The sequence below is a fragment of the Chrysochloris asiatica genome, unplaced genomic scaffold (assembly GCF_000296735.1).
Source record: "Chrysochloris asiatica unplaced genomic scaffold, ChrAsi1.0 scaffold00089, whole genome shotgun sequence".
In the NCBI taxonomy this organism is placed as follows: Eukaryota; Metazoa; Chordata; class Mammalia; order Afrosoricida; family Chrysochloridae; genus Chrysochloris; species Chrysochloris asiatica.
Genome location: NW_006408607.1, coordinates 8,498,359 through 8,513,096, shown reverse-complemented (window position 1 = coordinate 8,513,096; position 14,738 = coordinate 8,498,359). Strand labels below are relative to the sequence as shown.

The 14,738-nt window shown below is 39.4% G+C and overlaps 1 protein-coding gene across 2 annotated transcripts in view; it reads right to left on the bottom strand.

Annotated features, from left to right (window-relative positions):
* Positions 1–14,738, bottom strand: part of STIM2 (stromal interaction molecule 2) — a 245,284-nt gene that overhangs the window by 145,150 nt on the left and 85,396 nt on the right. For both annotated transcript variants that reach the window (XM_006866310.1, XM_006866311.1), the window contains exon 2: positions 11,176–11,306. In XM_006866310.1, coding sequence (XP_006866372.1) covers positions 11,176–11,306 — 131 coding nt within the window. The remainder of the gene's footprint in view (positions 1–11,175; positions 11,307–14,738) is intronic.

The following is a 14,738-nucleotide window of genomic DNA, read 5'->3' as shown; positions in this document are numbered from 1 at the left end:
CATATTTTCCAACTACTGATCCTTCCTCTTTGCTCCCAATCTTTGCACTCCAATCACCAGTAATGATCAATACATCTTGATTGCATGTTTGGTCGATTTCAGATTGAAGAAGTTGGTAGAATTCTTCTATAAATGCTGGAGAGGATGTGAAGAGACTGGAATGCTCCTGCATTGCTGGTGGGACTGCAGAATGGTCCAACCTCTCTGGAAAGCAATATGGCGCTTCCTCAGAAGGTTGGAAATAGAAATACCTTATGATTCAGCAATTCGTCTCCTTGGTATTTACTCACAAGAAATACAAGTCGTAACACAAGTATACATATGCACACCAATGTTCATAGCAGCACTATTTACAATAGCAAAAGATGAAGACAGCCTAAGTGCCCAGCAATGGAAGACTGGATAAACAAACAGTGGTACATACACACAATGGAATATTATTCTACCTTGAAGAATAACAAGGAAGCTACAAGCCACAACATAACATGGATGAACCTTGAGGACATTGTTGTTGTTGTTGTTGTTTAAGTACCGTGAAGTCAGTTCCGACTCATAGTGACTGACTGGTTTCTGCATAGGGTTTCCGAGGCTGTAAATCTTTGCGGGAGCAGAATGCCTCATCTTTCTCTTGCGGAATGGCTGGTAGTTTCCAACTGCTGACTTTGAGGTTAGCAGCCCAATTCGTAACCACTACGCTACCAGTGCTCCTTTTGAGGACATTAAGATGAATGAAAGTAGTCAGTCACAAAGGCTAAATACCGCATAGGACCACTATTGTAAAAGATTAAGAAAAAGTACCCACACTAAAAGGGGGAAAAAAAGAGAAAAAAAATTCTTTGCTGGTTACTGGGGTGTATGGAGTGAGGTGAGGGGAGGGAGGAAAGGTGGGACATAGGGTAGGAAATAGATACATGATAGTTTGGGTGCTGGGGGCGATACACCAAAAAGAGTACGGCAATGGAACAACAAGGCGGATGGGAGAACATTTAGGTAGGTTTGCATGAGCTAAGTGGGACAGACGTAAATAATGATGTATGCACAACCTTGGAACAACAGGGCTCTAGGATACAGAGATTTAGGCATAGTTTGAATGGGTAAAAGAGGGGAAATAATGTTAAGATGCTTGGCTGTCTTTTGAATCTTGGTTTCCCTTACCTACTATTGTAAAATAGACTCTTGAGGAGGAGAGAAAGGAATAGCCAGAAACATTATCATAGAAAGCTTATAAGTCTGTCCTCAGCCTATAACTGATTGGAATACCTAAAATGGGGCTAGAACTTGCCCAGTGAAGGAGGGTTCCTGAGGAGCCTTTGCATTGCATAAGATCATAGGTGGAATTCCGATCCTCATCCAGAACATTTCAAAGTGGGAAATTTCCACTGAAAGCACATGCAGACCATCCTGGAGTGGCTAGAAGAACAGAAAATAATTCTTGAAAGAAATGCCAGCAGGAAAAAATCAAAAACAGTAATGGCAGTCTGACTGACCCGTACAAGAACAAGCAAGCAGTTCACCTGGGAACCATCAAGGAAAGTGGTCAGGTCCCCTCAGGGCAAACCCCCTACCAAGACTAAGACTCAAGGGGAATACGAGCAGGCATGTGGTCTTGCTGGTGACCACGTTGGTCACCAATAAGGGGAAGTGGGAGAAAAACAGCACTGAAGTTGTGAACTAAGTCCGATCACATTCAATAGACTCCTATCAACCTGGGTTAAGGCATGGTTGTCCAGTAGTATGACGAGACCTAGGGACTCCTGGGCCCAGGGACAGAGATATGGCCAAAGAGGACTAGAGCGGAGAGTGAAATGTATGGCTGATATGAACTGAGGGGAGATGTACAAGAACACCCATTTGACCTGGCTTCAATGGGTGGATGACCAGAACAGGACTAGAGTAAAAAAGAAGAGGGAAAAAAGAGTAATCTCCTACAATTTGAAGAACCTGACCTATGCTTGTGGATGTAGTAGCTCAAAAGAGGGAACGAATCTTTACAATGAGGATCATTCCCACCCCCTCGGTACACAGGGTTGACAGGGATGGGCAACTTAGGCATTGGATACCCAAATGGGGGGTGGCGGGCTACAAAGGCATGAAGTGACTGGCTTACAAGCTTTCAAGAGGGAGCCAAGTTTCAGAAGTAGAATCTTCAATGAGTGGTTTCCAACCTGTCTGGATGAGGCTGATGAAAGGAGATGGGGATAAGACCCTTGGGGTTCAATAGTGAATAACTTCTATCAGGACTGATTGTGAGTGTTGCAAATGTAAAGGTAGATGTTATCTAACAAAAGGAGGGGAGTGGCTAATCTTATAGTCCAGAAGTAGAGGACCCTGGGACCATCAAGGGAGAAGAACGGAGTGTGGGACCCTATCCAGAGAAATGGCTATGCCAGAGATGGAGGGAGAGAGGATGACGTGGAGAGATGGAGCGGCTGAGGACTCTGGACTCTGGGAGGGAGAGGGTCTGTGTGTTGATGGCCAAGGAGCAGGCTTGCGGGGTGTACCCTTTGGCTGTTAAATGATGCATGCAGGGAATTGTAATCATTGCAAAGAAACGAAACAAAATAGGAAGAATGTAAGCTAATGTTCTCCCATATAAACTATAACATAATTCACAATGCAAACTTCAAAAAACAAAAAAACAAACTTTAAAATAAATAAATAAATGTTTTCTTGCAATTGTCTCAACTGTAAAGGTAGAGGTTTTGTAACATAAAGTGGGGGAGTAGTTAATCTTACATTCCAGGAACAGAGGACTCTAGGCCCATAAAGCGAGAAGAGCATGAGTGGAATGTGGGACCCTATTCAGAGAAGCAGTAACATCAGAGATGGAGGTAGGGATAAGGACCTGGAGAGAGGGAGCAGCTGAGGACTCTGGGTTTATGGAAAGAGAGGGACTGAGTGCTATCAGCCAGGAGGCAGGTTTGAAGAATGTGCACTTTGGTTGTTTAAATGATTATATACTTCGGAGTGTTTGCGTGTACATTAAAACAAAACAAAACAAAAAACAACAGATAGAATAGAAGCAAATACTGTTAAATGGAAAAATGAAAAAAGGAGTGGAATACCCACAATGCTCTTAAAGGGATACTAGAAGAATGCAAAGAAACCATGAAAGGTAAAAACCTAAAACACTACACAGTGTAAGGGATTGTTGTTGCTGTCATAAGTGCTGTCTGTCGAGTTGGTTCCGATGCATAACAACCCCGAATAGGGCTTCCCAGGAGTTGCTGGTGGGTCGACCATGTGGTTGGTTAGCAGTCCTACAGTAATCCCTGGTTTTCAAATCTGGAAGCCCACTGGAGTCACCTCAGGAGTTTTATAAAATGATCAGTACTGCATCTCATCTCTCACATCCCCCAGGTTAGATGGTAGTAACCTGGGGTGCACCTAAGAAACGGGCATTTGAAAACCTCCCCCGGAAGGTTTTAGTATTCAACAAACTCTGAAAACCACTTGCAATCCACTAGCCTCAGAAATCCAAAAAGGAAATCAAAACAACAAAAAGGCAGGCTGGAATACTACACAAGGCTGACCAGGAGGACCCAGATGACAGAGACTGGTGCCACTGAGGAAGGTGGTAAAGGACCCTTTTTGGGCCTTAATGTCCTCAAAGAAGCACTGGAGATTTACAGGCCAGACAGTAATGAGCACAGAGCATGCTGAGCCTGGGCCTCCAAGGCAAAGGCAAAGTTGTTTACTCTCCTTTAGAAGGAGGCCAGGAGCTGCACAATGCAACTCATTCCAGTCCTCCAACCCCAAAAGTGCTCCTGATGAGCAGAGCCCACATGCTTAAACACTTCATATTCATCTCACAGGGCCTTATACATACCAGGCACTCCTCTATATAACTTTTTAACAAATAAATCAAAGAGCTGACCTAAAATGGGTCTCCTCAGTAAATGGAGAGCATAGCAGCTACTTGGAAAACTCATTTGTGTGGAAAAGCTCGTTCCCGGAAGTGAGTTAATAAAATAAATGACATGTTACAGTTTTTTAAAAAAGTAAATGTTTTCTTATCACCAAAGTGCAAAACAAACAATACAAGACACTAAGGAGAAAAAATTGAAGTCTTCAACCATCAGTTAAAAAATGCTAAATATTTTTCTGAAAATTAAAAAAACAAAGAGTAGTATTTTATACCGAAAATCACAAGAAATTAATACTTTAAAATTTCTTACTAATATTTCCTATTAAATTTGCTTAGTTTCCTAATATTTGACTAGCTGTTGTTGCTGCCATCAATTCATTTTCAACTCATTGGGACCCTATGTAACAGTCAAACTGTCCCATACATATTGAAGGCCCATAAAAATATCACTGTTTGCTTCTTTAAAACTGAATACTTTAACAAAAACTTACAAGTCAAGATATATTTATACTGAACTGAAAAAATTCACTACTATCTAGTCGGTTTCTTGTCGGTTTCAATGAAGACACCAAACCAGTCCAAGAACCACAGGATTATTAATTCATCCTTTAAAACCCAAATGACATCACACAGTTCTACACTGATGATGTCCAATAAAAGTAAATATGGTCTGCACATGCAATTAAAATTTTTCTATTGTACATGACCCACGTCATGGTATTTTCAATCGCTTCCTATGCATGTACAGGTTGGACAATTAATCAGACAGACAGCAGAATTAATTGATACATTTGAATTATAGTGCTGGCAAAGAATATTGCAAGTACCATGTACTTCCAGAAGAACAAACAAATGTGTCTTGAGAGAAACAAAGCCAGATTTTAAAAAAGAATGAAATACAGCCAGAATGCTCCTTTGAAGCAAGGGTGGTGAGGCTTTACCTCTTATACTTTGGACAAGTCCTATCTGGCAAAGGGCATCACACTGATAAAGTGGAGGGTCAGCAAACAATAGGAAGACTCTCAGGGAGAGGGACTGACCCTATAGTAGTAACAATGGGCTCAAGCATAACAACTGGAAGAAGGGTGTAGAACTCAACAGTAGCTCATTCTATTGTGCATAGGGTCTCTATGTTAGGGACCATCTCACTCAAGGGCACCTAACAACAACAACAATTAAGTGAACTTTACTAATATTATTCATGTAATCCAGTATGCCCAAAATATTATCATTCACAATATGCAATGAATATTTTTCAATTTAGATATTTTTCATAACAATCTTCAAATCCAAAGTGCATTTTACACTTACACCACATCTAAATTACAAGTGCTCAATAGTCAAATGTGGCTGGCAGCTACTGTACTAGACACTACACTGCTAAATTCTTGTAGGTATTAACAAAACATCGCCATGAAACTGTTTAGGTGTGTCCACGTTTACCAAATATACAATCAAACACTATTTTTAATTAACCATGATAGCCTGCTTTATTTGCTATTATAAATATTGGAAGGAATATAGAATATATCCAATATACCTTCAAATTTTAAAGTACAGTTTTCACTGATTGCTATTTTTCCAAGCTCTAATTCTTAAACATAAGCTTTTAGTTTCTTTATTACCAAAAAATGCTTGGGATTCACTGAAATTTAAACTTTCAGCAAGCAGCCTTCTGAAGTGTACATTACACAGCCACGCATGCTTAATCTGTGGGTGCAGTGATAATGACAGTACTTTACACATGTGATCATTTAGTATCTGATGATGAAGTACAAAAGATTAAAATAACTTGTAATTCTAAGACCTATTATGCAATCAAATACATTCAAACAGGCTGTCAAATATCTGTATCAGCTTACATAATATCCTTTCTGGCCATTTATTACAGAAATAATTTTAAGTTCTTTCCTTTGCAGATCGTTTTCACTATTAAGTAGAATGCAAATTTCTTTTTTTTTTTTTAAGATCTAAATATTTTTACAGTATATATAAACTTGATAATGGAGTCCTGGTGTGGCACTGAAGAATCAGCACTGGACTGCGAACCACAAAGATGGCGGTTCAAACTCACCAGTCACTCTTTAGAAATTCTATACAGGGTAGATACAAGTCAGAATTGACTCGACTACCTAACAACAACGTACTTTGATAGGTATTTATAATAGAACCATTTGCATACCTATTGGCAATTAGTAATATAAAAACCTTTTTCCTATGAATTTTTAAAATAAGGTTTCTAGCCCTTATCCTAGACTCAATTCTAACCAACCTCAGTAAGTTAATTTGGAACTTCTGGAACATGGCTGGTCCAAAACTACAGTGTTATAAAGTAACACTGAACTCTTGTTTCCAAACATTTCAAAATGCTCTTAAAAATCAATCATATATGTTCCCTCAATCATACCCCCCCTCCCTGTCAAAAACTAATTATAATTATTTTATTAAGTAAAAACAATGGGATCTGGTCCTAGTGACTGATAGCAAAATAAAGGAATTAGTGTAATTCCTGCAGTGTAATTAGTTAAACGTGAGCTTTCCTGTTAAGTCTTTTCAGCATAGCATCTGAAGCTCTTCACAATAAAGATAAAGACTTCAGCCTTCAGTAAGGATTACCCCTCAACATAAAGAAAACAAAAGTCCTCACATCTAGACTAACAAGCAACATCTTGATAAATGCAGGACATGCTTAGTTGTCAGGATTTCATTTTACTTGGATCCACGATGGATGCTCAGGGAAGACTATGGCCCTTAGGCCCCCCTTCAATCCTGGAAGTGAACCCCCTCCTGGAGCTCACCTTTCAGCCTAACAATACACACATGACTATCAAGTGAACAATATCACCCCTGAGGAAGACGCTCCTCAGAACAGTCAGTCACAGGAGACCAAAAGGGCAGCATTTTGCCCAAAAACCAAGGTCAGAAAGAAGGAAGGAAGGGACCATGGTGATGGAGGAATTAAAAACAAAGAGCCCGGGAAGGAAGTGGGAAGGGGGCTGCTACAGTGAGGGAATTACAAACTTGTATCAGGAAACACAGTGAGCATAACCTGTTGAGTGGGAAACTCATGCAAACCTTCATCCAAACCACAATCAAATGTTCAAAGAAAGAAACCAAATGACATATTGCTCAGGTAAATGTGCTGCAAAAGACCTCTGTAAAATGTTAAAGATAACACTTTCAGGACGAAGGTGAGCTGAACTCAAACTATGGTATTTTCAGTCACCTCATAGGCATGCAAAAAGTGGGTAATGAATACATTCGATCAAAAAATAATTGATGAAGCTCTCCAAAATGGATTCCAGCCTGACTAATTCGACCCTAAAAAAAGAAAAATAAAATAAAATAATTTTTAAATAAATAAATAATTGATGCATTTAAATTATAGCATTGATGAAGAATACAGAATATACCATGGACTGTCAGAAGAACAAAACAAATCTATCTTGGGAAAAGTACAGCCAAGATGCTTCTTAGACGTGAGGATGATGAGACGTCATTTCTCATAACTTTGGACCAGTCCCTGGAAAAGGACATCATGCGTGGTAAAATGGAGGATCAGAAAAAAAGAGGGAGACTCTCAATAACATGGATTAATACAACGGCTGCAAAAATGGACTTGTGAACACCACCAGGCAGGGTTTCATTCTGTTGTCCACAGTAAAGTCACTATTAGAACCTAGCAACGGCCACCACCACCACAAGGTTTACTGTAAAAGTTGTCTCCAATTTGTGGAAACAATTATGAAACTGCACAGGGCATCCATCTACTAAATACTATCTACCTTCAGAATTGACATCGAAATTGCGTGAAAAGAGCACAGACTGTAATAGTATAAACTATTTAGAATAGAGAATCATTTACCTCAACAAAAAACACAAGTAAATGAACATATTCCATTTATGCCATGATTGAATTGAGTATGAAAAGTTCTTAAATATATGTATCGACAGCCTAAACAAATAGTTTAAAGTTTTTAGGGAGGATTAAAAAAGACTTATCTATCTCTAGGAGTCCTGGTGTGGGGCTGTGGGTTAATGTGCTAGACTGCAAAGGTCACTTGAACCACAAGGTCGGCGGTCCAAACTCACCAACTGCTCCTCCGAAACCCTACACAGGATCGCTCTGGGTTGAAACCAACCCAACGGCACTTAACAGCAACAACATTTATCTCTAATAATCCAGATTATTTTCACTAACAAATAATCTTACAGTTTGATAGAGTGCGTGGGTCTCAATAGAGTAAGAGAACAATGACAATGTTTATAAAATGAATTATAATAAAATGATTTTAGTCAATATAAAAACTGCCCACAATAATTAACTACTAGTTAACACTGGCTTCCAGTAGCAGTAAAATTTGTGATAATTGGCTTATTTCATTTCATCCACTCTTCTTTATGACCAACAGGAAGAAGTATTTTTATATTTCAAGTTTTTTTTTTTTTTTAATTCAAGATGTTGCATAGTCTATAGTTGTAGAAATGAATGAAATAAATTGATAAATTGTTTTTTAAAAATTAAAGCTGTGATTTTGGCATGACCGTCTTGAGCTCCAAGACGATTTAACACAATTGTCTCAGTAAGCAGAAATCAATTAATTCCAACACATTAACTATAAGGACTGGAGAATTAATATCTGATCTAATAAGCAATTAGGAATTGTTATAAATTTTCTAGAGAAATAATTTTCAGTGATATCCGTAAGGGATTTAGAGGGACATTTTTAAGAGACAGTAAGGCGCTCTGGTAGCACAGTGGTTACGAGTAGGGCTGCTAAACTTAAGGAAACTACCAGCCACTCTGCATAAGAAAGATGAGGATTTCTGCTCCCGTTAAGATTTACTGCCTCGAAAACCCTATATAGTGTGGGTACGAGTCAGAACTGACTCCACAGCACAGTACTACCACCACCAATCTAGATATGGGAGTCCTGGTGTGATGCAGTAGGATAAGCACTTGACCTCAAGGTTGGTTTAAAACTGCAAGGTCGGTGGTTCAAACTCACCAAATGCTCCTCAGAAACCCTATAAAGGATTGCTATGAGTCGAAACTGACTGAACAGCATACAACAATAACAACAATCTATATATGGAGTCCTGGTGTGGTGCTGCGAGTTAATACACTGAACTGCAAGATCAATTTGAACCACAAGGTCGGCAGTTGAAGCTCACCAGCTGCTCCTCGAAAACCTTATACTGAGCCACTATGAGTCAATACCAACTCAACTAGCACTAAACAACAACAAACAGCAATCTAGATATAGAATCCTGGTATGGTGCTGAAGGATAAGCACTGGACTGGTAACTGCAAGACCAGCAATTCAAACCCACCAGCCTCTCTACAGAAACTCTATACAGGGTTGCTATGAGCCAGAACTGACTCGATGACACTAAACAACACCAATCTATAAATAAGGTAATAGTAGCTAAAATTGAGCAAGCAAAGAACTAAAGCGACACCGAGAAAGAAAACAAAAGGGATCAATTTTCAGACCACAGATTTGCAGGGGTCAGCAGAGTTGAGCAGTAGTTAGGCTGCAGATTCAGATGCTCTGTCAATCCAGATTTAAAAGTGCCTAGAGTAATGACAGGTCGCTCTGGAAGTAGAACCCTGGTGGCGTAGTAGCTTCCACGTTGGACTGCTAACTACACAGTCAGCAGTTTGAATCCACCAGCCACTCCAAGGGAGGAAGATGAGGCTTTCTGCTCCCATAAATATTTACCACCTCAGAAACCCTACAGGGTCACTGTGAGTCACCGACAAACTCGACAGCACACAACAACAGCTCTCGAAGTGCCATCAAACAGCGAGGAATGTGAAATAAGGGAGCTAAGTTTGTTTTTTGACACATGTAGTCCATGCAAAACTAAGAATAAAGATGTCAGGGAGAAAGCAGTGCAGGGAGAAAGCAGGTCAGGAATGTGGACTACATTAAGAGACGGAAGAAATATGAAAAAACTGAAAATAGATGAGCACTTTCAATACTTAAAAATACTTTATACAGCCAGTCAAAAACTAATCCTTAGAAAATGTCACTGTTAGATCAGCAATGCAGTTAGATAACATGATTATAGGAAGTTAATAATGTAGAGAGTAACATAATATCTGTTGTTTTTAAGCACTGTTGAGTCAATTCCAACTCACAGTCATCCTTTATAGAGGATTTCTGAGGTGCAGCTGGTAGGCTTGAACTACTGGCCTTGCGGCTAGCAGTCCAGTGCTTATCCAACAGCGCCACACCAGGGCTACATAATCTGTTGTCATTGTTGTTAAGTGCCATTGAGTCAGTTCTGACTCATAGTGACCCTGTGTAGGTTTTCCACGGAGTGGCTGGTTGGTTTGAACTGCCAACCTTATGGTTAGCTGTCCAGTGCTTACCTTACAGCGCCACACCAGGACTCCATAACATAATATAGTATAGTTTTAATATAAAATAAAAGTATTTCAACATTGATAAACACAACAAAGAAGCTAAAGAGGATTTGGTTAAAATGAGATCACTGACAAATAAGGCCAACAATTTCAATGGAAAAAATAAGGAAGAAACCAGATCAGGGAAAAGACAGAATACTCAAGTGATAAAGGCAGTGGGTAGGGTGGCTTATTACATAAATGACCTCCAATGAACCACATCACCTAGTATCATGCCCTTGTATAATTCTCTCCCATATCGGCTCTGAGCTTGGCCAAGTGATTTGCTTTGGCCAAAGTGACATTAGCAAGCATTGGTAAGCAGAGGCATGATAAATACTTGCACATGGGAATTTGTAGTCTTGGAACACTACCACCTGGAAGCTAATCAACATGCAGTAGCAAACCCTGAGCTAGACTCCTGATGATGAAAGGATGTGGAAAGAGAGCTCCTGACATATAAGATACCATCTTAAATACTCTAGTCCAGAAGAGATCCAAATAAATGTATCCCATAACTAGGAGAACAGAAAAGCTACCAAGTTTAACCCAGTTAATCCACAGAACAGGAGAAATAATAAACTGCTGCTATTTTACCCCACTAAATTTGGGAGAGATTTATAAGCAGCAATAGACAACTGGTATAGTCAGAATAGGATGTGTTTGAAGAAACTAAATTACATGAGACTGAGGATTCTGATTAAACCAAGGAGACTTGAAAATGTATGTAAAAAGAGCAAAGCCAAGCAAACAGGATAAAATTAAAGCATAATGAGAAAAACTACAGACGTTGAAGATAAAGGGATTGGGTCATATGGGAAATTTTAAGTCCCAAAACTCATTCGTTCTAAGAATTTTAAGAGAACATCAGCGGGCAAGTTCTTGCACCTACTTCATCACTTTCATCAACTTCGATGCCGCCATCTTTGTCGTCATCCATTTGTTTATGGATTGTTTGAAGAGCTTCCAGACTATACCTATCTTCTTCTGTGAAGCACGGTGGACTCAGTGACACGCAAGGATCTGAAAGAGAACAAAGGGCATTACTACCAGGCCACACAAAACACAGCCAATCAGTAGAGAAGGCAATGTAAATGAAAACCAACACAATTAAACTTTGGACAAAACCAAAGAGTTTGAAAACGTCTACCACTCTTCACATCAAGAGAACAGTGTGTGTGAAGCATCCAGCTGACATGAAGTGAGGGGAGATGCACAAGAACACCCAAATTTGCAGATAGTATCCATTTGGAGTAGCCCTGAAGGCTTGATAATCAAAACTCAACTAGAGGAAGATTTAAAAAAAAAAACAAGTTTTGATAAAGAACACTAGGGTAAATCGCTACAGTATGATGAACTTGACCTATAATTATGGGTGTTTGTTGTTGTTAAATGCTTTCAAGTCGTTTCTGACCCATAGCGACCCTGTAATAGGGTTTCCAAGGAGCAGTTATTGATCTTGAATCACCAACCTTGTATTCAAATGGCTTTGCAGTCTGGCGCATTAACCCACAGAGCCACACCAGGACTCCTCATTATGGATGTAGTAGCTCAAAATACCAACTGAGAGAGAAGGAGTCTTCACATCAAATATCAATCCTATCCCCTCTGTACACAGGATAAATAAGGACGGGCAACTTAGACATCGGCTACCTAAAATGAGGGGGCGATAAAGGTACAAATTGACTGGCTTACAAGTTTTCAAAAGGGAGTTTAGTTTAAGAGTGTGCAGGGGAAGACAGTGTCCCCATTGAGTAGTTTTCATCTAGTCTAGACAAGTCTGGTGAAAAGAGATGGAAATAAGATTCCTATGATTCAATAGTGAGTAGTTGTTATCATGACTAATTGCAACTGTCACAACTGTAAAGGTAGAAGTTTTGTAACAATAATGGGGAAGTAGTTAGTCTTACAGTCCAGAAACAGAGGACCCTAGTACCATTAATGGAGAAATTAGCTGAATGCGGGACCTTATCCAGAGAAGCAGCGACACCAGAGATGAAGGCAGAGATGAGAACATGGAGAGAGGGAGGAGCTGAAGACTCTAGACTCATGGAAAAAAAGAGGGACTGAGAGCTGGTAACCAGGAGGCAGGTCTGCAGAATGTCCACTTTGGTTGTTTAAATGATTATATATTCCTGAGTGTATTTGTGTACATCCCTCCATCCCATCCCACACCCCAAAAAAAGAAAAGAAAAGAAAAACAGTGGGAATGGAAGCAAATACTGTTGAATGATGCACAGAGGAGACTGTCATCAGTGCAACGAAATGATGGTATAAAGCTGATGTTCTCGCATGTAAATTATCAGTTCACAATAAAAGAAAAGGGGGGGGGGCGTACAATATATGAGCACAATTGATGAAAAAGAAACAACTGAATTAAGGTGTTACACGAATACTAACTCAAGTTGTTCACATTATACCATATCTTTAATTATTTCCCTCTTACTTAAAGCCATGATATTTACTGAACTGTTGTCGTTAAGTGCTGTTGAGTCCATTTCAACTCATAGCAAACCTGTACAGGGTTTCCAAGGCTTTTTAAATCTTTGTGGAAATAGGAAGCCGCATCTTTCTCCCGCAGAGCAATTGGCAGGCTTGCAGACATTGTGTATGGAACTCCTGAACTACCCATATGTACTGAATATCCCCCTTTAAAAAGAAATGAGCCCAATTCTGCTCTCTGAGGGGGAAGAGAGGAGGTGGCATCAAAAGCACAAAATATAAGGTGCTATTTTTATATACTCCAATTTAACTACAATATAAGTTCTAAGAAAATATCACAAAGAATACAAGACACATAGGATATTCACATTAACCTTAGAAATATTTTTTTTCATTTTTCTATTGAAAAGAATCTATAAGTATACACATGACTTGTTTGTTTCTTTTTCTTAATGCATAACTTCTTAAATTCAACAAGGAAATAAAGGGCTGAATTTTTCTGTAACTTTGTTCTTCATGTTTTACTTTACATATATTGAATAAACCTTTCCCTATGAAAAATTTCTAAAGAGAAGTATAAACCCGAACATGTAAAAAACTAGCAATTTAGAAAAAATGTGTATTTTTCATGACTTAAAACCAGACAGTGATGCATGATGCATGGAAGGGATTGTAAGCATGACAAGGAAATGATATACAATGGGATCAATGTGAAGCTGATGTCCTCCCATATAAACTATCACATAATCCACAATAAAGCATTAAAAAAAACCCAAACAGATGAAAATGACCTCTTATTGACCCAACTAGTAGATGATAAGTGTCATCGAGTCAGTCCCAACTCACAGCGACCGGTATAGGGTTTTCCAATGAGTGGCTGGTGGGTTTGAACCACCAATCTTTCTGTTAGCAGTCCAGTGCTTATCCTACAGTGCCACACCAGGGCTCCAACTAGTAAGTAGCTGATACACAAAATTGGAAATGTACTGCCAACACTTTACTCACACTGGTAGCGTAGTGGTTACGAATCGGGCTATGAACCACAAGGTCAGCAGCTGGAAACTACCAGCTGTTCTGCCGGAGAAAGATGAGGCTTTCTGCTCCCGTAAAGGCTTAGTCTCGGAAACCCTGTACAGCATCGCTATGAGTCGGAACCAACTCCATGGCACATAACCACAACCACCATAATCTGGCACAGAACCAAGCAGTGTCTTACTCTACTGGACACAGGATCACTATGAGATGGAACTGACTGGATGGCACCAAACAACATAAACTGGCTGACTGGCAGACTAATACTTTTCAGGAACTGACTTTTCCTAGGTCACTAATACAACAGGCTTTTTAAACGTCATCAGATCAAATGTGTGGGTAGAATAACAGAGGAGATAACCACAGCTCAGTTATCTCTTCAACAATGGTTAAAAACAAATCACTGTTGTGAACTGTCTGATTGTAGACAAACCACTTGGCCTGAGTCGTAGTTACCTCAGCTGTTATGAATTTGAATCGTGTCCCCCAATAATACATGACAACTTGTCTAGGGAATGATTCTCAGTGGTTTGGCAGTTATGTAATGATGTAATCTGGAAATTATTCAATGATGCAGTTTGGCGGTTATGCAATGATGAAATTTGACAGTTATGTAATGATGTATTCATTCCACTTGATGAGATAGATACCTCTTCACTTTCAGCAAGCAAGGTTATATCATCTGCATATCACAGGTTGTTAATGAGTCTTCCTCCAATCTTGATGCCACATTTTTCTTCACAAAAGCCAGATTCTCGTATTATTTGCTCACCATACAGTTTGAATAAATATGGTTAAAGAACACAACCTTGTCGCTCACCTTTCTTAATTTTAAAACATTCAGTGTTCCCATGTTCTGTTCGAACAACTGCTTTTTGGTCCAGGTACAGATTCCTCATGAGTACAATTAAGTGTTCTGGAATACTCATACTTCTCAATGTTGTCCATAGCTTGTCATGATCCACACAATCGAAAGCCTTT